The 26,102-nt window shown below is 39.5% G+C and overlaps 1 protein-coding gene across 2 annotated transcripts; it reads left to right on the top strand.

The window, feature by feature from the left end:
• The first annotated feature begins 89 nt into the window (after positions 1–89).
• On the top strand, positions 90–25,969 carry SLC18B1 (solute carrier family 18 member B1). Of its 2 annotated transcripts, XM_054697845.1 has the most exons (15): positions 90–141; positions 1,209–1,348; positions 7,121–7,216; positions 7,555–7,628; positions 8,665–8,863; positions 9,379–9,408; positions 13,063–13,219; positions 18,168–18,304; positions 19,184–19,285; positions 20,548–20,639; positions 22,049–22,144; positions 23,220–23,294; positions 24,007–24,100; positions 24,196–24,248; positions 24,789–25,969. In XM_054697845.1, exons 1-15 carry the CDS (start codon positions 99–101, stop codon positions 24,829–24,831), a joined length of 1,431 nt encoding a protein of 476 aa, XP_054553820.1. In that variant the 5' UTR covers positions 90–98; the 3' UTR covers positions 24,832–25,969. The 2 variants fall into 2 exon arrangements, with proteins under 2 accessions (XP_054553820.1, XP_054553821.1); XM_054697846.1 differs by lacking the exon at positions 8,665–8,863 and having other exon boundaries at positions 9,261–9,408.
• The last annotated feature ends 133 nt before the right edge of the window (positions 25,970–26,102 follow it).

Here is a 26,102-nt window from a genome sequence, read left to right as displayed (position 1 = left end):
GCCGTGGACGTCCGCCGGTCTCCGGTCCCCGGTTCGCGGCGGAGTCCGAGCGGGCGCGTCTGGACGCGGGAGCGCGGCGCGGGGTCGGCGCTGCGGGCATGGACGCGCCGGAGGCCCCCGAGGGCGCACCCTCCCCAGGAGGTGACCGGGAGTGGCCGGCCGGGCGCGCCTCGGTTTCTCTAATCTGCTTTTTTTTTCCCCAAGAAATTCGAGAGACTGGAGCCTGAGGGCGGGGTGCTGTCAGCGTTTCCTTCCATTCCGAGAGGGGTTAAAGTTCGGGGAGTGGGTGCGCTGTGCTCGTGCGGTCTCTAATGACTTTCCTCTCTGTGACACTGCCTTTAAGTCCTGAGTGTGTAAGGCTGCACCCAGGCGAGCTTGTCATTAGACAGACGGAAAGCTTTACTGTTCCATTACTCCCTGCTGGGCCTCCTTTTAACTTTCTCTCCGTTTACAAAGGTGCTTTAGTCTCTCCCAGGTTGCCCAGATCTATTTTCTGTACTACAAAGGATGCCTCTGGAAAAGAAAGCAAATCAAATTTATTTTTCTTAGATTTTCTTTTCCTTAAAACCATTTAAAAATGGCAAATGGATTTGTGCGATGTTTGAAATTGAGTAATTAACCTGGGGTCTTCCAGATAAAAACAAAAAGTTCTAGGAATAAGTATTACTTTAAAATTTATGCAGAAGAGCAGTAATTCGCGTAAAAAATGTTTTTATTATTAGGCTGTAGGACATGCCTGTCTAGAAACATACCTTTGTAAATATTTAGTTAACATTAATTTATTAACTTGGTGATGAATCATATTTTCTTCTACATACACTGACTTGCCCTACAATATGTGCTTATAACATTATCGAGGCCTTGTGGCATGCAAATCTGGTCACTTGAGAAATTATACTTCCGGGAGATCAGCCTGTGGATTTGTCCTTAAGGAATTCATTAAAGGTCAAGGAAATAGGATTTATGGTGAAAGCAAACAGATAAGACAACTTGACAAGTAGTTGAATTCTAATAGGGAATAGTATGTAAGTGAAAAGTGATATATTTTCAAAATTGCTGTGATGTACAAGGTGTGTGCTACCTTTGATCATCCCATATTCAGAAGTCCTGGCCCTGACTCAGCAAAGTGTGTTGTTAGTTTATAGAAGTGACATTTTTTACCCTAGTCCCAAATACTTGCCTGTAATTGCAGTGTGTTTGCGTTCAAGGTGATGGCCCTTCCGGAAGCCCAGGGGAAACATCCAGGCGAATAACCAGAGAGCAGCTTTTTGTGCTCATATCTGCAGCGTCCATTAATTTAGGTTCTATGCTGTGCTACTCTATTCTTGGACCTTTTTTCCCCATAGAGGTGAGACATTTTCTATCCTTGTGAACTCTGTTTTTTTAAAATGTCTTTTGAATTGTTTTATTTTCCAGAATGTAAAATATAAAAATCTGCATATAGTAGACAGAAAAAAACAAAACAAAACAAAACAAAACAAAACCCTAGTCAGAAAGAACATCATCATTGGAGGTAATTCCCCTAAATGTAATTGACCTTCTGTTACCTCACTTTATCATGTATGTATTTTGATTAATTTTTATTTAGTTTCTGCAGCTGAAAAAAATGACTCAGTGAATGACTGAAATTTGAAGGTTACTACAAAAGATTAGGGCTGAAAATGTTTTGTATTATTAATACTTTGGACATAGGAATACATAACCCACTAAGTTCTGTTTTCTGACTTGAGTTTCTTATATAATTTAGTGGTAATGTTTGAGCAAAGAAAAATTTCTCATGAATACCGGCTAGTTCCCTCTAATCATTGCCTTTTATGTGGTATTCGGGGTCTACAGATAGTAATGGCACAGACTCAAAGGAAATGATCCCTCGAAGGTCTTCCTGAGATCTGGAGGCGGGGGGATACAGTATAAAAGGAACAGGACCACCTTACACCAGTGGAGGTAGTTTGTTCTTGGGTTTTACATCATGGCCTTTGCTAGTCTCAGCTCAGTACACGCCCCTCTCAGTCTTTCAGCTTCTTAGTTACCATGTCATCCTCATTTCATGTTCTACAAAGAAGATAAAAATGGTTTCTATGCTAAAGGAACAATACACCTCTGTACTCAAACAGTGCTTTTTAGTTTTCAGCCTCTGCCATGCCAGTTCAATCCCCGGCCGCCAGCGAGGGTCCCACATGGCGAAGCAGACCTCTCCTGTTTTGCCCGCTGCTTCCCTCAGCAGTGTACTTCATCAGTCTGCCTGTTCTGTTCCCCGCTCTGTCTCTGGTAAATCCTCTCACCCTCCTGTGCTTCTGACTGTACCCAGTGCTTGTATAAATAAATAAATCTTTAAAAAAAAAAGTTATATGCAAAAAGCTAAAGCTTTGGAAAAGTATAAATTTAAGTTGACTCTTTTTCCTAAAGATTAATTTTTATTTATGCATACAAGAGCTGGGGTATAGGCCAGAGGTGTGTGGTGGGGTGGTGGGTGAGAGTATTCACCAGAGACAGAGCAGGGAACAGAATAGGCAGATTGACTGAAGTACACTGCTGAGGGGAGCAGTGGGTGAGGCAGGAGAGGTCTGCTGCACGGTGTGGGTCAACTCCCTGGTTGGGGATTGAAGTTGTGCTGCAGTGGCTGCTAATAGCTTCATAGTGCTAAGACTTAGCACTTGTGCCACTGGGGATGCCCTAAATTGACCATTGTGGCCACCAGTATTTACTGCTGGCCCCTAGGTATATAGTGGTGATATGAAAAAAAAAAAAATTGAGGCCCTCCCTGGGGGCACAAGGATTAAGACACAACCTATGAAGCAATCTGCAGCCACCGCAGCATGAGTTAGATTCCCGGCCAGCCAGGGAGCAACCTACATGGCGCAGCAGACCTCTCCTGACTCGCCCGCAGCTCCCCTCGCTGTGTCTTCGGTCAGTCTGCCTGTTCTGTTCCCCACTCTGTCTCTGGTGAAGCCTCTCACCCCCCACTCCTCTGGCCTGTACCCCAGTTCTTGTATGCATAAATCTTTAAAAAAAAATTGAAAAAGACAAGAATTGGATGATAATGTAACTTTACATGAAAGCAAGGGAGTACATTTTTATCTTAAAATTGTAGCTAGGGAGAAAAGGTAAATACAATTATGGATATCATAGAGTACTTTTTGTGAGACAGGAGAGATCTGCTGCACCATGTGGGTCAACTCCGTGGCTAGGGATCGAAGTCATGCTCTAATAATCACTGACTGCCTGTGGGCACAGAATCGTATAGTGTAGGCTTGGCATTTCATAGCTTGCCAAGTTGCCAATTCTGCCTTAAAGAAATTAAACTCATGTTTTAATTTTTTAAACGGCTATAGCTAGAACCTGATTTAAGGAGCTTCCATATTTCCAGGGTTTAAAAAAGTTTTTTGAACTTTCTATTTTCATATGTGATTTCAGTTGTACATCGTAACTAATAGTAGCATTTGGAATTCAAAAGAAGTAAATGGAATAAATGCTCTATCATCTGCAGCAAATTTAGGAACCCTAATAGAATAGACTGTAAACATTAAAGTAGGTGTGGGCCTCTCCAGTGACGCAGCGGGTTGAGCACTGTGCTGTGAAGCTGTGCAGCTGTGAGGTTCGATTCCTGGCTGGCCGGCGAGAATCCCACATGGTGCAACAGACCTCTCCTATTGCGCCCGCTGTTCCCCTTAGCAGTGTATTTCGGTCATCTGCCTGTTCTGCTCCCCACTCTGTCTCTGGTGAATCCTCTCACCTTCCCGCACCTCTGGCTTGTACCCCAGCTTTTGTATAAAAATAAAAAATCTTTAAAAAAAAACACAAACCTTGAAAAAAATAATAAAGTAGGTATAATTGTTGGATTATACACTATTTCATGAGAATGTAGAATGTTGGGGGCGTGGAGCATCTTTCATCTATGTTGTTGAAGTCAAGAAAGAAAGTTTTGTTTTCTTCTGTCAGGTGATTGGTATGAAAATCAGGAATAGAAAACCAGGCTGCATGAGAATTGGTATGACTCGTGATAGATTCAGGAACTTACTATTCTTGAATTTTTTTACTGACACAGTTTTTTTGTTTGTTTTTTTTTAAGTGGGGCTCAATTCTGTAAACAACTGATTCCAAGAGAAAAACTAACTCCCTTCTCCTCTGTGTCTCTCCACTGTCACATTCACTTTTTTTCCCACACCAGGTGGTTCTCAGTGACAGCAGCTTAGTGTCCTACAATTCAGTTCAGTGCTGACACTAGCCAGATATAACACAGACCCTGCAGAGTCAGGACCCATTCCCTCAAGACTTCCCCCCACTTCAGATGCCAGTTGAAAGTAGTAAGTCTCCAACTTATGGACAACTTATGTCTTACTTGGCTACAAATATAAGCATCTCATGAGCTTTCTTACCTTGGATTCATTATCTGTTAGAGTGGTTCACAGAACTCAGGGAAACACTTAACATGTATTGTTTTTGTATAAAAAGGATATAATGTCTATGAGGCCCATACAGATGGAAGAGGTGCATAGGGCAAGGTACATGTGAGAAAGGGCACAGCTGCCCTACCTTCCCTGGGCACCCTGTCCCCCACTTCTCTATATGTTCACCAACGAAAGGCACAATCAATCATTAACTCAGCTTCCTGCACTCTCTGGGGTATAGGAGTTGGAGCTGCAGTTCCCAAATTCCTAATCATGGCTTGATTTTTCTGTAACCAGCACCCATCTCAGATCCTGTCAGGAGTCACCTCATTAGAACAAAAGACACTCTTGTCACCCTGGAAATTCCAAGGGATTTAAGAGATAGATGTGAGGAATCAAAGTGAAAATATTAGAACAAAAGTGTCCGTAGCACAGGACATTACCGGGGTTTAGATCTGTGCCAAGAATTAGGGAGGCAGAAGCCAACATGTGTACTTTCTATTACTCCTAGATACCAAACAGGAAGTGTGCCAAGGTCAGCTGCTTGCTCAGCTCCATGGGTGAAGTAGAGTACAACTTTGCTCAGCCAAAGCTTTTTGTTTGTTTGTTTTTGTTTATGCTCTCTAATTCTGATTTTGCCCATGAAAGCTAACACTTTTTGGAGGGTGAGGGGGGATCTTTATTGAGGTGTAATTGATACACAAAAATTGCACACATTTTACATTTATGCCTTGATGAGTTTGGACATATGCATACACTCATGTTATCACAACATTCAAGATAACTAAACATATCCAATACCTGCAAAAATTCCCTTGGGTTTGTGTTTTTTTTCCTATGTGGTTTGGGATAGGGGGCTAGTGGTTATAATATAACATGAGCTCATCTTGCTTAATGGAAACTTTAAACCCAGTGCACAATCATTTCCCACTACCCCCTCCCTAAAGTGTCTGACAATCATCATTCCAGTCTCTGCTTCTTTGAGTTTGACTATTTTAGATACTTTATATAAGTGCAACTATATCCTTCTGCAATTGCTTATTTCACTTAGCATAAGTTCCTCAAAGTTCATTCACATTGTTGCAAATGAAACAATTTCTTTTTTTTCCAAAGGCTTAGTAACATTCCATTGTAGGTATATACCTCTTTTGTTTATCCATTCATCTATCAATGAACGTTCGGGTTGATTCTATATCTTGACTTTGCGAATAATGCTGCAATGCAGAGAAGTGTGCAGAAATCTCTTTGAGACCCTATTTCCAGTTTTTTGTGTATATGCTCAGAAGAGGGATTTCTGGATCATATGGTAGTTCTATTTTTTAATGTCTTAAGGAATCTTTGTGTTGTTTTCCTTAATGACTGCACCATTCTAAGCTGTACCCACCAGCACTTATAAAGATTCTCATTTCTCTACATCATCACTAACACTTGTTATCTTTTTTTTTTTTTTTCAATAATGGGCATCCTGGGGGTCGCAATTGTAGGGGGAATATAAAAATAAAATTTATAAATAAAAAAAATAATAGGCATCCTAACAGATATAAGATGATGTCTCATTATTATTTTGATCTACATGTCCCTGTTGATTAGTGATGTTGAGCACCTTTATGTCTTTGGAGAATTGTCTATTCAAGTCCTTTGCTCACTTTTAATTCAGGTTCTTTGTTTTTTGACTGTTGAGTTATAGTTTTTTTTAAATATATTTGAATATGAACCCTTCTTGATTGCCTGCAAATATTTTCTTTAATTCTGTAGGCTGCCTTTTTGCTCCGTGATTGTTTTCTTTGCTATGAAGAACCTTTCTTGTTTGGTGTAGTCCCACTTACCTATTTTTGGTGTTGTTGCTGTGCTTTTGGTGTCAATCCAAGAAAGCATTGCCAAGATTAATGTCAAGAAGTTCCCCACTGTTTCTTTGAGGGGTTGAATAATTTCAAGCACTACCAGGTCTTTTCAGATCTTATGTTTAACTTTTCAGTTGATTTTGTGAATGGTGTAAGGTAATGGTCTGCATGGACACATCCAGTTTTCCCAACACTATTTGTTGAAGAGACTGTACTTTCCTCTCAGTGTGTTCTTGGCACCCCTGTGAAAGGGTGATGGATCATGTGTGTGTGGCCTGCGCTGTCTATTCTGTTCCACTGTCACAGATGCCTGTCTTTTTGCCAGTACCAGACTATTTAACTAATGTAGAATTGTAATTATTTTTGAAATCAGGAAATGTGATACCCCCAACTTTGCTCTTCTTTCTTAATACTGTAAGGTTAACTATTCTTTGTAGGCATGGTGGTGAATAATTTTCCTGTCAGAGTTTAGGTCCTTGCCCACCCTGTTTATTTTTTTTTAATATTTATTTATTTATGCATACAAGAAATGGGCTACAGGCCAGAGGTGCAGGGGGTAAGAGGATTCACCAGAGACAGAGTGGAGAACAGGCAGATTGACCAAAGTACACTGCTGAAGGGAGCAGCGGGTGAGTCCGGAGAGGTCTGCTGCACCATTGGGTTGCTCCCTGGCTGGGGATCGAACTCATGCTGTAAAGGTTGTGGACAGCTTCATAGGTTGCATCTTCACCCCTTGTGCCACCAGGGAAGCCCCTCCTGTTTATTTTAAATAATATCTTTGAAATTGCTGTGTAGATTAAAGTTACAAGAAGATTATACTATGATCTAATTTTCCCATAGTGACGCTAATTTACCTTTCAAACTTTTGTTTCCTTTTCTATTTCTTTAAAGGCTGAAAAGAAAGGAGCCAGCAATACAATTATTGGCATGATCTTTGGCTGTTATGCTTTGTTTGACTTACTGTCATCTTTAGTATTTGGAAAATATGTAAGTATTGAAGTTCATATGTACATTTTAATTAAAAAAATTGAATAATGTGTTATCCTAATTTATAAGTCTAGAATTTTCATTGCTGCAGAGATAACCACCATTTTATTTTATGAATGGTACTGCTATTGATGATTTCATTCTTAGGGTTGATCAGTATTTAAATTCTTCCATATTTATAAGCAACATATCTTGTCAGTCACTAAAGAATTATTATATTTTATTAACTGTGCATATATTCTCCAGTTCTTATATTTTCTGATATAGTGGATTTGTTTATGTCAGTATAGACTTGTAGCAGTCATCAATTTACCACTCTTCTTTGACATTTATTATAGCTTGTACATATTGGAGCAAAATTTATGTTTGTAGCAGGAATGTTTGTCTCAGGAGGAGTTACAATTCTCTTTGGGTAAGTGATGTTCTGATATGTTTGGGAGCTTGGACAAATGTCATAATCTATCTTCAGGTTAAAACATTAATATATTCTTTAAATCAATCAAACCATTAATTGTTGAGTTTCAGGCATGTGACTAATGGCAAAAGGGTGTTGGCATGTACAGAATGTGACAATGATAATGTTGGGATAATGATCTTTAGAAAAGAGCCTGCTAGGAGATCACAATTAAGCTAATAACAGAACCTATTTGTTAGGACAGCTGTGTCTGTGAGTGACACAAATTTAACTCAATTTTCTTAGTCATAGAAACATTTTGGTTTAACCAAAAAGTAAACTTCTTACCTAAAGGATCAGCTGAAGAGGATCAGGTTACAGATGTTAAAATAATGTCATCAGAAGTCTTTCTCAAGTCCTGGTTTTGCTTTCCCCTTCTCGTGCTTTGTAGTCTTGGACAAGCTCTTGTAGCGGCAAGAAGGCCTCCAGGAAAAGGGGCCTTCTTGGAAGGAAGGCCCTTTAAGAAAAGAATGGCACTTTGCCACAGGAAAAGAATGGCACTTTGCCTGTAGCTTCTAGTAGATTCCCAGCATGAAGCACCCCTGCCCTGGTCCTTGTTGATGGCCCATCCCCGCATCAAGGTTGCTGTAGTCTGGAGGTGAGAATGCTCTGATTGGCCAGGTCTGAGTCCCGTGGTCGCTTTGACCATGGATGCAGAAGGGTTCTCCCCAATGTATTTTAGAATATTTCAAAAGGGAAAGTAAGTCCTCGAGGCCAAATAGCTATGAAAGTTCTTATATAGAGAGTCCTTAAGTCAGCACGTAGTGGCAAACAAGATGGAAGAGCTTGCCCAAGTTTTTGGGAAACAGAGAGAAATAAGAACAGGTAATAGTATAGTGAAGTAAGCTCAAGAAAACTGTCATATCAAATTAGGTGGCTTTTTTTTAAGTTAGGGAAGTATTTTCTGCAATTTTTTTTAATTTAAATATTTGAGCTCCTCTGTGGGAGCAGGGGGTGTGTGGTGGAGCCTGGAACTAAGAAGTGTTTCTTCTAGGGCCTCCCTGGTGGCGCAGCGGTTGAGCGCTGGGTTGCGAAGCTGCCCGCGGCCTCTGCGGCGCTGGTTTGATCCCCGGCTGCTCCCCGGCCATCGGAGGAGGGTCCCACATGGCACGCAGACCTCTCCTGCCGCCCGCTGCTCCCCTCAGCAGTGTACTTCGGTCCTTCTGCTTGCTCTGCTCCCCGCTCTGGCTCTGGTGAATTCTCTCACCCTCCTGTGCTTCTGACAGTACCCAGTGCATGTATAAACAAAAAACAAACAAGCAAACAAATAAATAAAAAAACATGCCTCTATAAAAAAAAAAAAAAAAGAAGTGTTTCTTCTATATAGGTTCTTATTGGTCATCCCACGTATTTCAAAAAATTTAGCTGGGGATTGATTAGGTCAGCAGAAAAGGGCAACAAAGCTGTCATTATGACTCAAATTGTTATAAAAAAGACAATTTTCTCCTGCTGAATAATTTGAAATATTCACTTTCTAAAGAAATTTACTCTAATAATGATGGGTATGACACTACTCTTTTCACTGGGTACATTTCATAAAGTAAAAAAAACGACAACTTAGCATTTGAAAATTGTCTTACTCTATTTTAGTGTACTGGATCAAGTTCCAGATGGACCAGTATTTGTTGCTATGTGTTTTGTAGTGAGAATAGCAGATGCAGTAAGCTTTGCTGCAGCAATAACTGCGTCTTTTTCTATCCTCGCGAAGGCTTTTCCAAATAATGTGGCTACAGTATTGGTATGTATTTTATACTTTCTCCCCCTATTTTCCTTTCACTGTAGGCTGAAATACTTTTCTAACTATTCCAGTATGGGGTTCATTCTTTTATACCTGCCCTTTTTTATTCTCAAACAAAAAGATTTATCACCTTTAATCTTAATTCCTACTTCTAGCAGCAAAGCTATGAATAAATGTACCATTAATCTCACTTAGGTGCTCTTCTTGGGATTAGACTTCCCTGAATAGACTTTGACAGGTTAATTAGTCATAGTAAATACTATTTTTACCATTTTAAAATCTGCTTCATAGTACTTTCTGTGTTTACTACAGGTTTGCCTGAAGCACTCCTCAGCTTTAGAGTAGAATTATCCCCAGTGATAGTTATACTAGAATCCATCCTTTGCTTTTCCCAGATTCATGCATGGGATCTTTGAGATCATCTGGAAGTCCTAAAATGCTTCTGTGCCATCTGAGGAGTGCCCCCAAATTTTACCACCAAAACCCATACATTTTGGTAGTGACATTCTCATATATCACCTAGATGACTGTGTAACTGGTATCGTGGCATACCCATCCTTGTCCCAGCTCCTGGCTGCTGCCTCTCCAATCCCAGCAGCCTTTCCTGTTGCTGAATTCATGAGACCCTGAAGGTCCAGTCGTGTGCATATACACTAAATGCCACCTCAGAGCCAATGGTTATCCTTTAGATCTCAAGGTCTAATCAACATAATACCACAGACTCCCTCATTTATCCAAATGAGTACCATAGTTGAAAGTTTTGACCAGCATATGAACTGTTTATTATAAATAATTCTTTCCACCTTTATGTATCTGTGTACGTATATGTGTATCTCAGTGGGAAGAGAGAGGGACTGAGACTCATTTTGGATTCCATATCCTTTGGCTGTTTTGGCCATGTGATATGTGTCCTACTTATAGTCTCTAAAATATATTTCTCAAAAAAGGTTCCAGAAGAGCACTAGGCCATTGAGTGTTCTGTAAAACAAAGTTCTGTGGCTAAACATGTTTGGAGTGTGTATCTGCTGTCCTTCTAATTAAAGATGTCCAGTTTACATTAGTGTTTTAAGGTTCTGGAAATCCTGTAGTAATGATACTTTATGTTTGTTCCATGACTCAATTTGATGGTGGAACCATGTTTTTCAAACAATTCTTGTTGACTCTCAACGACATGGTGTTCTGTGGAAAGTGCTGCCCAAGAAATTCCTAGGGTGATGGAACAAGTTTTATTCTGTTTTCTGATCAGCAGTGGAGACCAGTGTTGCCATATGAAATTCTAGATAAAATGCAGCCCAAGGGGTTAAGTCTCAGCACTATGAAGCTTTCAGCAGCCACTGCAGTACTAGTTCAATCCTCCCCAGGGAACTAACCCACGTGGCACAGCAGACCTCTCCTTTCTCCCCCCTGCTCCCCTCAGCAGTGTATTTCAGTCAGTCTGCCTGTTCTGTTCCCCAATCTATCTCTGGTGAATCCTCTCACCTCCCCGCCACCACACATCTCTGGCCTACACCCCAGTTCTTAAATGCATAAATAAATAAAATAAATCTTAAAAAAAAATACAGCCCAAAGCTAACACACTTAATAGGACAGTTCATCTGACTGGCCTTATGGTGATTAATGTGGAGTTTGTATATTCACTGTGAAATGTTGAAAGTTCTTAATGGACAAATTTGTACACTGTGTGAAGTCTGTTGATGTAAAGTTGTGAGCCAGTCTTTGCTTAAAACCCTAAAAACTAAATTGATGAAAAGGATTGCAATTTCTCTCTCTTTTTTTTTGTAAGCTTTATTTTTATGTATGTGTACAGAAACTGGGGAGGTGCCGGGGTGAGAGAGTATTCAACAGAGACAGAGTGGGGAGCAGAACAGGCAGATCCACTGAAATATACTACTGAAGAGAGCAGTGGGTGAGACAGGAGAGGTCTGCTGTGCCATGTGGGTTAGCTCCCTGACGGGGATCGAACTCTTGCTGCAGTGGCTGCCAGTACCATGATAACGCTGACTTTAACCCCTGCACCACCAGGAAGGTTGCAGTGTCTCTTACAGTGAACTTTACCACAGCACTGTTCTGTTTTATTTAACTTTCACTAATGACATTTTTAAAAGTTACAAAACAAAATATAGAAGATAGTGAATATATAAAATGAGGTTTTTTTAATGAATATATTCTATAAATTATTTTTCCAAGACTTTATAGGCACACCTGTTATCACCCAGTTCCACATCACTCTCCTGGAAGGCAACATATTTTACAGGTTTTTTGCAGAGTTATTCCATGTGTTTGTGTAGTAGGCACACATGTGTGTATGGACACACATACACACACACACTCACAGAGAAAGCATGATTCCTTTTTCCTTTATGTTCTTTACACTACTGATAGCCCAGTCTATATAATGTTTAGAGCTTTGCTGATTACACTCAGTGAAATCATCTTGGAGATTTTTTTTTAATATTTATTTATTTTTTGCATAGATGAACTGGTGTGTAGACCAAAGGTGCAGGGGGTGGGAGGATGGATCTTTGAAATGCAGGTGGATCTTTGAAATGCACTGCTAAGGGGAGCAGCCAGCATAACATGAGAGGTCTGCTGTGCCATATATGGATTAGCTCCCTGGCCAGGGATTGAACTCAGGCTGTAGGGATGACAGAGGTGAGACTTAACCCCTAGACCACCAGGGAGGCCCCTTGGAGATCTTTCTATAACTATATATGAAGAATTTCTTATTCTTTACTTCTCTTCATTGGCATTATAGCATTTGCAGTATGGATGTACCAGATATCCATAGTTTATTTAAATTCTTGACGAATATTTAAATTGTTTACTTTTTTTTTGCTACCGCAAACATTACTGAAACACTTAAGCTTATATATACACCACATCACATCTTTATGGCTAAACCTGTGACTTAAAGTCCCAGAAGTGACATTTTGAGTTACTTTATGTGCATTTATATAACGTTCATCGGTTTGCCGAGTGGCCCTCTGGTTCTCACTAATTGGCAATGCAGAGTGCTTCTTTCATTATATCCTAGGAAACATGAAGTGTTTAGTAGGTAACAGGCAAAAATCATTCTTGTGAGTTAAATGTTCATTTCGTTTCAAAGTGAGAGTGAGCTTTTTATTTTATTTTATTTTATTTTTTTATAAGCCTAAGAGCTTATATGTGTTTCATTTTATGTGTCAGCAGCCTATAGCATTAGCCCATTTTCCTATTAGGTTGTTCTTTTTTTTTTTCTCATTGATTGGTAGCAGCTCTCATGAAATCATTGGAAAATTAGTCCTTTATCACTAGTCTTCATTTGTCTTTTGATTTGTTTTGCTTTCTATATTTTTCATATTTCATGTAATAAGATGTATCAATCTTTTATTTTGTGACTTCTGTGTTTTTATGTCATAATTAGAAAATCTAACACACCATAGGAACTAAAAATAATAAAATAACTCCTACTTTTTATTTTTCTACTACTATTATGATTTCAATATGCATGTTTAAATTTTTGGTACATCCGTGTGTGTGTGTGTGTGTGTGTGTGTGTGTGTGTAATTTATGAATGATTAGAATGTTTTTCAGATATTACCCTTTAAATCTTCATTTAAATTCTTTTCAAACAAATGATATTAACTCAGTTTTTTTTTTTTTTCCTATTTTTAGGGAAGTCTTGAAGTTTTCTCAGGACTAGGCCTAGTACTAGGGCCTCCTTTGGGGGGCTTCTTGTATCAATCGTTTGGCTATGAGATCCCTTTTATTTTTCTGGGATGCATAGTTCTGCTGATGGTGCCACTCAACATGTATATTTTACCTAATTATGGTAAGACTACATTTATTATCCATTTTAAGACTCTGGAATTTAAGTATTTTTATGCCTATCTGGGGAACCAGTTTAACATACATGCAGTTTTTTTAACCTATATATGACAATAAAAATTTTTCTTAGTACCCTTGAAGAACTGATTCTTCTAGAAATGTTGCTGTGGGCAATCAGTTCATATGAATTGATGTGTATCACAGATCTTAGCAACAACAGAACTGGCAAATGTTTCATTTCTGATCATAAAACATCACCATACACAGTGCCCACCAGAGATCTTCTGGGACTTAAGTATTCAGAAGGACAAATTCCCACAGGCCACCATGGCACATCTTAGAAGGCTGTCCAGCAGGAGGACTAGAGCAGTCCCTCCTTCCAAAGGCCCTCACAGCTGTCTTTCGGCACAACCCAGATACAGGATAGAGGGCTCCATTAGGCAGTAGGGGAGTCATTTTGGTTTCAGAGCTTCATGCCTGACTGGCATCAACCTATCCTGTAGCAACCCAATGGGTACAGCGTCTGGGTCTGCACCAGGGACATCCTGGATACAAGAGTTGACATGTTCATGGGGCACAAGGCATGGGTGCCCATTTGGTGTTTATGGTGTGGATTATTCCTTCCATATAGATGAAATTTTCCAGTTGAGTTAAGTAAGCAAGATTGCTTAGCTGGTATTTTACCTTTACCTGGTTACTACAGAACAGAGCTGGAGAGTTAAATAGAGAATTGGAGAATAGGCAACTAGAAGATTTTGCCAGAGAGGCAGGCACTACCATACTGAAACACACACAGAGGTGCTTATCCTATTTCTATGTGGACAGACTATTGACTCTCAGACTCAGCGCACAGATGAAGACTTGGCTGCTAACCAAGAAATTGAGTCCAGGTCAGATTCTCATGCAGCATGGCAAGAATTTTGTTAATCCTTTATCAAATCATATAAGGGAACAAAGACTTTGCTTACTAATTAAGGCTAGGACATGGTTTCTAGAACTTCTGTGATTAGGTGCTCGACTGCCCCCAACATCTGCTATTCTTTGGTCCCAGCCTGCGTTCCTCATCTCCTCTCCTTACCCCTACAACTTGGTATCTTTTGCAGCCCTATCTAATCACTATCAGTCTAGTTTCTTGGTCCTTATTTTCTTCATTTCTGTTATTCCTCAAATAAAATATCCTTCCATCTACTTTGAACTTAATAAAGTCCTAATTAACTATGTCTTTAAGAGCAAAATGGTTTGACAAACATGCTGTTTATCCATAGAAGGATTGTCTATTTTGAGGGAATGGAAAAAAATTATTAAAAGATATCTCTGGGCCTCCACGGTGGCGCAGCGGGTTGAGCGCCACACTGTGAAGCTGTCTGCAGCCTCTGCAGTGCGGGTTCGATTTCCAGCTGGCCGGGGAGATACCCACATGGTGTGGCAGACCTCTCCTGTCTCGCACACTGCTCCCCTTAGCAGTGTCTGCCTCTTCTGTTCCCTGCTTTTTCTCTGATGGATCCTCTCACCCCCCTATGCCTCTGACCTGTACCCCAGTTCTTGTATAAATAAATAGATCTTTTAAAAAAAAGATAGCTCTGGGCCTCCCCGGTGGCGCAGCGGTTGAGCGCTGGGTTGCGAAGCTGCCCTTAGCCTCTGCAGCGCGGGTTCAATCCCCGGCTGCTCCCCGGCCACTGGAGGAGGGTCCCACATGGTGCGCAGACCTCTCCTGCCACCCACTGCTCCCCTCAGCAGTGTACTTCGGTCCTTCTGCCTGCTCTGCTCCCTGCTCTGGCTCTGATGAATTCTCTCACCCTCCCGCGCTTCTGACTGTACCCAGTGCTTGTATAAATAAATAAATTAATTAAAAAAAAAAGATAGCTCTATGATAATGTTAGAGCTATAAATATAAATTGAGGCATTAACTTTTTAAAAACTGTTGTGCTAGGAGAGCATATAAATAGAAGAAATTATTGAAAAGTAGAAAAAAATTTAAATTTCTTTTATTATGGGCAGAATTTTATGTTGTCTGAGTCCTACCCCATTTCTTTACTCCTTCTAACTCAACAGACAGGATGACTTTAGCATTGAGTCCTTTCCTCTCCTTCATCCTTTACTTCTGCTCACCTAACTCCCTCTTTTGTCCTACTCTAAAGAAATATCTCTAAAACGTAGTGATGGACCCGGGAACCCACTTATTGAAAATCCCTAAATTCATGAAATGTTAGCTTTATCCTAAAAGCCATTAGGATCTAGATTCTAGCAGAGAGAGAATCCACAGGATCTAGAGTATCTCCCTCACACTCTACATAACTCCTGCTCATCCTTCAAAACATAATTTGTATTACCTCTTCTGAGACATTTTTCTGAATGTTCTCAGCTATAGGATTAAAGGCTGAGTAAGCAGATCTGCAGTGCCCAAGGAGTTTTTTTCCTGATCTCTCACACCTGAGGGTATCTGACTCCCCCATCTCCAACTATAGTTTCTTGTGGCAAACACTGTCAACCATGGAGTCACATTCCTCTGCAAAGAATGTATCAGAGGGGCCTCCCTGGTGGTGCAAGGGGTTAAGACACAGCACTATGAAACAATACACAACCACTGCAGCATGAGTTCGATCCCTGGCCAGGGTGGTGACCCATATCGTGCAGCAGACCTCTCTTGACAAGCCTGCTGCTCCCCTCAGCAGTGTATTTCAGTAGATCTGCGTGTTCTGTTTCCCTCCCTATCTCTGGTGAATCCTCTCACCCCCACACCTCTGGCCTGTACTCCAGTTCTTAGATGCATAAATAAATAAATCTTTTTTTTTTAAAAAAAAGAATGTATCAGAATCAGGGGCTGGGTGAGAACAGAGACATTATCTGAGTAGCTTAGAATAGCTCCCAATGGTGCTTTTGTCATGTATCTCTTGAAGCAGATATCACCCCAAGTTTTCAACTGGACTTCTTCAACAGTTTATATAGTTTATTTAAATTCATCATGGGTTTATTTTCATGAACATTCTTTTTTTAAGATTTATTTTTATTTATTTATGTATGCAAGAATGGGAATATAGGCCAGAGGTGTGGGCGGCGAGAGGATTCACCATGGACAGTTGGGAATACAAGCAGATCTACTGAAATACACTGCTAAGGGAAGCAGCAGGCTGAGACAGGAGGGGTCTGCTCTGCCATGTGGATTAGCTCCCTGACCAGGGATCAAACTCATGTGCAATGGCTGGCTATAGCTTGATAGCACTGAGACTTTAACCCCTGCACCACCAGGGAGGCCCTTCGTGAACATTCTTGTCAAGTATATTGTGATAACTCCTTTCCCACTTGGGATTTAGAGTAGGGGACCATTTTTGCTATAATAGTTTATTTTATACTCTAACCCCATGATATGTTTTTGTGCACAGTATATGTAACCAGTTAAAGTTGATCTTTTATAATTTATATTTCAAAGGTGACTAATGAACATTTTTCACATGCAATTCAAAATCCATGCCCAATTCAGTCTCCCTACTGCTACTACCACACTCAGCCACACTCAGCTGTCCTCTTAAGTCTAACAGCATGCTGTTTCTGTAGTTGAACTTCCTAGCTTTTGCTCAGGTTTGAGTCATGATTGAGTATTTGGTTGATAACTTAAAACTTGACACCATGGTTTAACTTTATCCCTCATATTGTGAGAAAGTCTAAAATAGTAGAACTGCTCTATGCTTCTTAAACTTTGCTCACTAGTGGATATTATTCAACAAGAATTTGAGCGATGATGGGTCTTTCTGGTGGATCAGGGGTTAAAGTCTCAGTGCTATCAAGCTAGCAACAGCCAATGCAGCACGAGTTCAATCCCCAGGCAGGGAGCGGACCCACATGGTGCAGCAGACCTCTCCTGACAAGCCTGCTGCTCCCCTCAGCAGTGTATTTCAGTAGATCTTCCTGTTCTGCTCTCCACTCTGTCTCTGGTGAATCCTCTCACTCCCCATACCTCTGGCGTACACTGCATTTCTCGTATGCATAAATAAATAAAAATAAATCTTTAAAAAAAGAGAAAGAATTTGAGCAATGAACCATGGAGGGTGCATTGGAGAAATGAGGACAGACAAGTGCTATTCCTGACCTTCAAAGGACTTCCTTGTCCAATCCCAACCAGTATCAACTACGGCCTAGGTCACAGCATCCGCCTCCAGGATGCTCCATGTCTCCATTCTCCTTGAGGCCACAGAAAGTTCTCTTTAAATCACAAATCTGATTCTCACTCCTTTCTTGAAATTCCAAGTGGTTTCTCAAGCTTCTCAGCTTGCTGTACCAAGTCCTACATTGTCTTATCACTGCATTCTTCTGCAGTGTGAGTATTCCCACTCCACAGGCATCCAGCTGCCATCTCCACCCAACTTTACTGCTCTTCTTGCATTTTCTCAAACATGAAATAGTTTTTTCTCACTTCTGAGTCTTGGAATGTACCATTCCTGAAATAATAGGCCTGCTTTTCTCTCTCCTCCTTTGTTAGATCATCTGAAGCTTGTTCTTTAGGCACTAACTGGTATATTATACTCGTGGAATGACTTTCAATCTAGTGTTTTCTTTGCTGGCAGAAAAAGCATTGCCTTATGTTCTTTGATTAAGTCAGATTTCTCCCTAGCACACACACATTGTTCCTTGATTAGGCCTCTGGCTTTCCCATGTATTGTATCAAATGTCACATATTCCCTATTCTATTTGGGGAAGGCCGTCCTCGCTTCTAGTTTATAACTTAGACCCCTTCTTCTATTACTCTTGATTCCAGTGGATTCTTTTTGAATTTGAGAATATGCTTCTAGTTTTGAACAATGTATGCAAACGTACATAATATGCAATTTTAGGCAAACTGAGAGGTATAGTTATTTTGATTACCAGCTAAAGATGACTGCCAATTTTACTATATGTTAAAAGGTAAAATTAAGTGACTCTAATTACTCTAATTTCTCTTTTCAATTATCTCCTCAAAGAGTGTGATCCCAATAAGCAGTCGTTCTGGAAACTCATCACTTTACCCAAGGTTGGCCTGATAGCATTCGTGATCATCTCGCTCAGCTCGTGTTTGGGTTTCCTTGATCCCACGCTGTCTCTCTTTGTTTTGGAGAAGGTAAGTAGCCTGGTGGCTGAAGACCTGTGCATTGTAGCAGATAGACATGTTTGTTGTATGCAAAGTCCCCTGAATGGGTGAGAGAAGTAGGCAGAATGAGAAAATCACTTGATGGAAACCTGTATCTTCCCTTTGTGACATCCTTATAACTAGGAGTCTGGTTCAGTGTAAATAGAACAGAATGTTCACTGTGTGGCCCAAATATTGGTCTCTTTTCCAAGACCTTGCTGAGCTCATCATGGGTCTCCCTGGAGCATCATCCATGCTGCTTAAAAGAATTCCTCTATTTGTTTGAATTCTAGCGAGGGATTATGCTGACTCATAAATAAATCTCATGGAGTTAGGTCAGAAAATTAATTTAAAGAAGTTAAGAAAAATGAGAACAAGTCAGATAACTAAGACAAGGCATTTATGTTATCTTGGTAATAGTGACAATATCTTCAGAGTTATGTGGGCGCTTACTTTTAAAGGGAGGCCCTAGATGTGCAGATTCTAAGGCCCTAGTCCAGACTTTTTGAATCAGAAATTCTAGGACTGGCGTCCAAGAACCTTTTTAAACAAGTTCTTCATATAATTTTTGTGCTCTCAAGTTTGCAAGACTTTGATTTACATGTAAAAATGCTGTGATTCATAGAAGCAAAAATATGTTTAATGGTCCAATACCGCAGAGCAAAACATCTACGATGCTGAGCCTGCTCCCAACCCCAAAGAGAAAATGAAACCCCTTTAGAAAATATGACACAGTTAGGACAGATGCTGAGGGTTATGAGGATTTTCATGGTAGATAACAGGAGCTGAAAAAACTGGTAGACAGAAAAACTAGAGATCTACTTAAAAAGGACTTAACCTAACAAACTTAATGTAGGATTTCTTTTGCAGTTTCATTTACCAGCTGGATATGTGGGCCTGGTGTATCTGGGGATGGCTCTGTGTTACATGGTTTCTTCACCATTATTTGGTCTACTAAGTGATAAAAGGCCAGTATGTACATTTTAATTTATATTTAAGTATTGCTTTTATGTGTTTAGACCTGTAAGATTTTCTAGCTGTACCTCCAGAACTTTAGAGATCTTGACATAATGATTAAAAAAAAAAATCAGCTTTATTGACATATAATGGACAACATTTTAAGGTATTTAAAGTGCACATCTTGGCAATTTAGTGTGTATACACTTTGTGAAAGAACCCTTTCATCTGGGTAATTTACATATCCATCCCTCAAGTATTTATCTTTCTGGTGAGGGGGTCAGCTTGGGGTTGGTGAGGACATTTAAATTCTAATATATTCAACTTTTTGAACTATCAAAATGTTCCAGTGTGAAGCCCAGTGTCTTCCAACCTGCCATCTCCCTGAGCAGGTTCACTTTTAATTACTTCATCTGAGAAAAGGGGAGTCGTGATAAAACTGTTAAAAAACGATTGGATTAGTCTTTCTAAAGGAAAAAGTTCCCTTGATACCAAAAAATGGTTGACCCTAATAATTAGGACAGAGTCACAGAGGTAGTTAGTCCTTGAACAAATTAAATGGAGATAATTTAGTTTTCCTGTGGGAGTGAAAGGAATGCTACGTAAATAGCACTGGTTATCCCAGAGCCATGGGGACAGACAATCCTGCTCCTTTACCTGTGGAGGTCTAAACCATGCAACCCAGATGACAGTGTACAGGACCCGCACTGTTAGTCAAATCTCAAACTTCTGTGTCTTTAGTGCTTATTTTTTGCATTTCCCTTCTTATTGGATTTGCCTATATAGTTATCAGACCTCAGTTAAATGGGTATTAACAGGTGATAAGAAGCAAATGCCTTATACAGTCTTTAGAGCTTGACTTTAAGAGTCTTGTTTGAACAAGAACAGATATTGTTTTACATTTTTTGGCCTGCAATCAAATAGCTTATAAAGAATAACTTTAGTGGGTACTTTTTAAAAGAGTGTGACTTTTCCTGATATTATGCCTAGTATGTGTTTCTTTGTGGTGGCTGCTTTTTAAATTGCTATACTTAAACTAGTTCACCACATGCAAATATCCAATCACGCCCTCTCTGTCCTTTGCTCACTCCTTATCTTGGGGTATATTGTTCTTGCTTTTGAACCTGTCATCTACCTATTTTCTCTTAAGTGTAATGTTCTGTTTTCTTTAGTATATTTTGATTTTTGAATATCGTGACTTGTGTCTTTAATGATTTTTTATATCCCCTGACTTTGGAGGCTGTTTACCTCTAAGATTTTTGAACTCTCTTTACCAGCATCTAAGGAAATGGTTTCTGGTTTTTGGAAGCTTAATCACAGCAGCGTGCTACATGCTTTTAGGACCAGCCCCAGTCTTGAACATTAAAAGGTAATTTTGTTCTTCTTTTGTATTTTTGGCTGAATGGCATTAGGAATTATTTTTAAAAATTCTGGTGTAACACTGTTATGGCTTAACATTTTGAACATTGTTATTTAAATACAGGTGACCCATAAACAATGTCAGGTTAGTCATCCTGACCCCTTGTGCAGTTAAAAAGCCTTATGTAACTTTTGATTCCCCCCAAAAGTTAACTTCTAGTAACTTGTTGTTGACTGGAAGTCTGACCAATATTTTAAACAGTCAACAGATATTTTGTATGCTACATGTATTATAGATTGCATTTTTACATTAAACTAGAGAAAAGGTGTTACTAAGAAAATCACAAGGAAATGTTATTGACAGAAATCCCATGTCAGTGAACCCTCACAGTTTAAACCCATGCTGTTCAAGGGTACTGTAACTACCATGCATCAGGACTCTACTGAATTGTTTGTTAGACTGACAGTATTTTACTTTACCAGAAGCTAGCATGGTACAAGAAAACAGGAATGCATAAAATCTTTCTCATGAGATGAGAAAAATACTTTTCAACTGTTGTGTTTCAATTGCGTGCTAGATTATTGGTAGTAAAAATAACATTTGTTGCTATCTACCTTTAATGGATAGTTCTTAGAATGTTTTTGTTTTTTCTACTTGCTCCTTGAGGCAGGGACCAAATCTTTGTTTTTGTGTGATCCTTAGCATGTCATAGCTGCTCATTAAAGTTTTTGGGCTATAATTTATTTGCTAAAATAAAGTGAGCTTCTTGGAGCTTTTCAGACACTATGGAATAAAGCATGGTATGGAAAGAGAAAGGATTTCAGAGTCCTTCAGATTTGCGTTTGTATCCTGTCTGCCACTTGCTATCAATAGATTTGTGAACTAGGGCAAATCACTTAACTTCCAACTTCCTTACCTACAAATAGGAGCCAATGCTAGTACTAACATGGCAGAGTGCTGCAGGGGTTAAATGGGGTGATGGATGTTCAGTAACTGGCGTAGTGCCTGACCATGGAACAATATTAGTTTCCTGTCACTTCCTTTGCCACTTCACTTTATGTCATTTTCTAGTCAATAGAATTTCAAAGCGAACAGTTGAAAATTTAATTAAATTTGCATTGCCAATTTAACCAATTTGGAGTAGATTTTGTATGGTGATAAGAAGGCAGGTTGACTCCAGGCATGTGATAAGAAATTAAAATATCAGGATGAATTGACTGTTTTCCTCCTCCAGAATGTAAGGAGCTAAGTGGTGTGGTCACTGAATGAAATTGGATCAGATGGGAATGCGAAGCAAGCAGACGTATCATCTGTGAAATGAACTTTTCTGGGGTCCTTTATACCTCTTTAGCCTGAAGCTTTGTCTCCCTTAAAATGCTAATGGATTTTTGTTTTTTACATCCCATCCACTTTTGCAGTCAGCTCTGGATGCTGATCCTGATATTAGTCATAAATGGTGTCTCTGCTGGAATGAGTACAATCCCAACTTTCCCTGAGGTGCTCAGTTGTGCCTAGTAAGTTACTCCATTGCTTAAAGACCTGTTCTGTTACCAGCCTTAGCATAACAGCCCCTTTTGAATTTCTTAGTTTTGTAGGATATTGGATATTTTTTTGCAATATTAAATATTCATGATTTCATATCTTACAATATTGTGGTATTAGTAGTATATGCAATAAAATAAATGATAATATATGGAAATATTCAGTAATAGGTAAACTGGAATATAGATGGAAGCTTGGCCTGGTTTATGCCTCAGTACAGATAGACTTTTTTTTTTAAGATTTATTTATTTATGCATATAAGAACTGGGGTACAGGCCAGAGGTGTGGGGAGTGAGAGGATTCACCAGAGACAGAATGGGGAACAGAACAGGGGAAATGACTGAAATACACTGCTAAGGGGATCAGCAGGTGAGACAGGAGAGGTCTTCTGCGCCATGTGGGTAGCTCCCTGGCCAGGGATCGAACTCGTACTTCAGTGGCCATGGATAGGTTCACTATCTGCGTCTTAACCCCTTGCGCCACCAGGGAGGCCCCAGTACAGATAGACTTTTAAAATCCAAGTACAATGGAAAGGCCTCAGCAATTGTTCCTCTTTTATGGAGGAAGTTCATACAAGTTCATCACTCTCACTCAACCATCTATCTTTTGTTAGTAGGTTTGATAGTAAAGAACGTAAGGTAAACTTGAGCAGGGAGACTATTGATGGCTATGCTGTTTCAATTCAATGATCTCGTAGAAATAAAGTGCTGCCCCTACATTTTCTGATCGTTGTCCATCTTTTTCTTAACATCTTTATGTCATTTTCAGAATTTCTTAGTTAATTACATATTTGTATGAGCATTTAATGTAATGGGTCATGATTTTTTCTGTTGTATTTTATATATGCAATAAAATTATTCTTAGAAAACCATGGAGTAAACATACCTACGAAAATTTCTTCCAATTAAATTAGCTTTTTAGCTTAGCAATGGAGTGCTCTTGCTATTGATTTTGTCCAGATTACCCTTGGTTTATTTCATCTGTCATGTTCTACCCCCAGGCAGCTATCCCTTTTAATATTAAGTAAACTGTTGTCTCTCTTTGCAGTGAAAATGGGTTTGAGGAAGGATTGAGTACATTGGGACTGGTGTCAGGTCTCTTTGGTGCAATGTGGTCTGTTGGGTGAGTAGCCTTTGAATTTCTCTCACACCCGTGAGATAGAAAGTATGATCCGCATTTTACAGATGAAGAAATTGAGACATTGAGGTGTCAGATGAGTTGTCCAAAGGCATATAATTCATTTAGGGCAGTGCTGGAATTCTGACTCCATGATTGGTGGTTATACCAGTGATTTTAATACCTTGTCAAAATAATCTCATATACTTTGCCTTGTTTAGGTGATATTTTAAAGGTCATTTAATAGGAACATAGCTCAGTTTTAAAAATTTATTCCTTTATTTTTTTACTTTCTGCTATACCAGAGGGTAATTGTACACTAACAATGTAGGTATCTATAAATATAACTCAGTACATGCTGAGTTAAATTATTTTAAATTCAAATACTGAGAAGTGTAGGGAAAATAATATAAATATTATAGTTTATAATTTATGTTGATACAATAAAATACTCTTGAAGGCATGTCATCTTTGATTTTCATGCAAAGCACAAACTGCAGAAACAGTTATGATTTTTAGAATTGTTTAAAAATGTTAAAGATCATCATTTTCCAGGTGGGATTATTTTCTTATACTTAATGCCCCAATAAGAGATTGCCTTTTTCCTTTGCTACTTTTTAGTTTCAGTTTAATGAATACCTGTGACTGAAAGATCATGTAGTCTTTAGGAAGTAACTCTTTTTAACTATTTAATATTCTTTCTTCTTTTCATTGTTAGTGCTTTTTTAGGACCAGTGCTGGGTGGATTTCTCTATGAGAAAATAGGTTTTGAATGGGCAGCTGCTGTCCAAGGCCTGTGGGCTCTAGCAAGTGTGAGTAAACAGATTTTCATTTTCATTTGCCTTGTGTCTGTGGAGAAATGTACTGGTAGAATTAACACTAACAAGTACTTTTAATTGTGTTAAAGGGATTGTCAATGGCCTTGTTTTATTTATTTGAGCACTCAAGAAAAAGACAAAGGTATGGTTAACTTTTGAGCTTCTTTATTTTTCCCCTTTAAAAGCTAGCCTTTGGGGGCCTCCCCTGGTGGTGCAGGTGGTTGGGCACCGTGCTGTGGGGCTGTTCGCAGCCTCTGCAGCACTGGTTCGATCTTGGCAGGAGGGAGAGGGTCCCACATGGCACGGCAGACCTCTCCTGTCGTGCCCGCTGCTCCCCTCAGCAGTGTATTTCGTCAGTCTGCTGTTCTGTTCCCCGCTCTATCTCTGGTGAATCCTTTCACCCTCCTGCGCATCTGGCCTGTATCCCGGTTCTTGTGTAAAAATGAATGGATGAATCTTTGAAGGAAAGAAAAATAATAAATAAAAGCCAGCCTTTGGGAGTAGAAAAGAAATGCTATTTTATATCTATTCTAGCTAGATTTTTGGGCCCTCTGAACCTCATCACTGGTAGATGCATTTAAAGAGATAGTTGGGTGGTGATGCAGGTACTAAGTTTTTATTTAAGATGACAAAAATTAAAATTCCTTTATTTCCTTCAATGTAATTCTAAACTTCAAAATAGTCTCAGCACAGAGGAGGACCGAGCTGCACTCTTGCCTGATTAAATCAAGTCTTCAGAGTCCTGGATTGATGCAGGGTTGGAGATGGATGCCTCTGTCCATGAACATCAAAGTTGGGAGGATTTTCTTAACTATGCCTGGAGCTCCATGGATCCCATATCAATGTCTGGAAAATGTTAACATATTTTTGGATGTACTTACTATATTGCCTTGAAGAGTTGGCCTGATGAATCAGCCACACTAAAAATATTAAGAAGGAAGAGAACAGTTGACAATCAGCGAAAGCTTGTGTTTTTAAGTGACTAAACTTGCCCTTGAAGATGTAATTGACTCCAGGTCTCCTGTGTCATGTGTTTACTCTTTTATTCTAAGAGCACTGATTCTGTGAATGTACTTTTTTTATTAGCAGGGAAAGAAATAAATTGATTTGATATGTTTAAAAATATATAAACTCAAGCTATATGGAATGATTACTGTGAAATCAGTTTTTAATAGGTGTAATTTTTAGGTGTCCTGAGACTTTTGCTTTTGTTTAAAAGGCAAAATTCCTGCCTGCTATGCCAAACTCCTCTATCATTCCCTGGTCCTCAGCTTTTCTAAAAATTTGATTTTTATGAAAGGTACAGAATGACATCTGTTAAGACTTCCATTTTTGTAATACACTTTGAAATTATGATCTGACTTTAGAAATAATGCTTGGTATGACATTATTTCCTTTAATGCCTCTGTCTCATTTATATCATTAAAAAAAAATTAACACACTCCTAGTAGATGTATCCCACTCCCAGAACAAGTGAGCTGACAGAAATGCTTGTTCTGCCTTAAGTGGTCCCTGCGACTGCATATATAAATAAAAATCGTGATTTTTGAAGTGAATGATTCTCTGTGGTACCACTCTCCTGAACCATTGTCATGGGGAAGAAGCCCTATTTATTTAAAAAAAGGTAGAAAAGAGGGCCTCCCTGGTGGTGCAAGGGGTTAAGTCAAAGCACTATGTAGCTATCCCTGGCCAGGGAGCTACCCACATCGCACTGCAGACCTCTCCTGTCTTGCCTGCTGCTGCCCTCAGCAGTGTATTTCAGCCAATCTGCCTAATCTGCTCCCCACTCTGTCTCTGGTGAATTCTCTCCCCACCTCCCCACCCCCACACCTCTGGTCTACATCTCAGCTCTTGTATGCATAAATAAACAAATCTTTAAAATATATAGAATGAATGCTTTTATTTATTTATTTATTTATTTATTTATTTATTTGAGACTATTTTTTGAAAGTTTCTCTGAACAGATGGACCTTCTGCTAGGTGCTGGGGATAAGCT

Source organism: Talpa occidentalis, unplaced genomic scaffold (assembly GCF_014898055.3).
Source record: "Talpa occidentalis isolate TD23 unplaced genomic scaffold, MPIMG_talOcc4v2.1 talOcc4.2, whole genome shotgun sequence".
Lineage (NCBI taxonomy): Eukaryota > Metazoa > Chordata > Mammalia > Eulipotyphla > Talpidae > Talpa > Talpa occidentalis.
The sequence above is the reverse complement of the archived record's forward strand: the minus strand, read 5'-3'. Positions and strand labels throughout refer to the sequence as shown.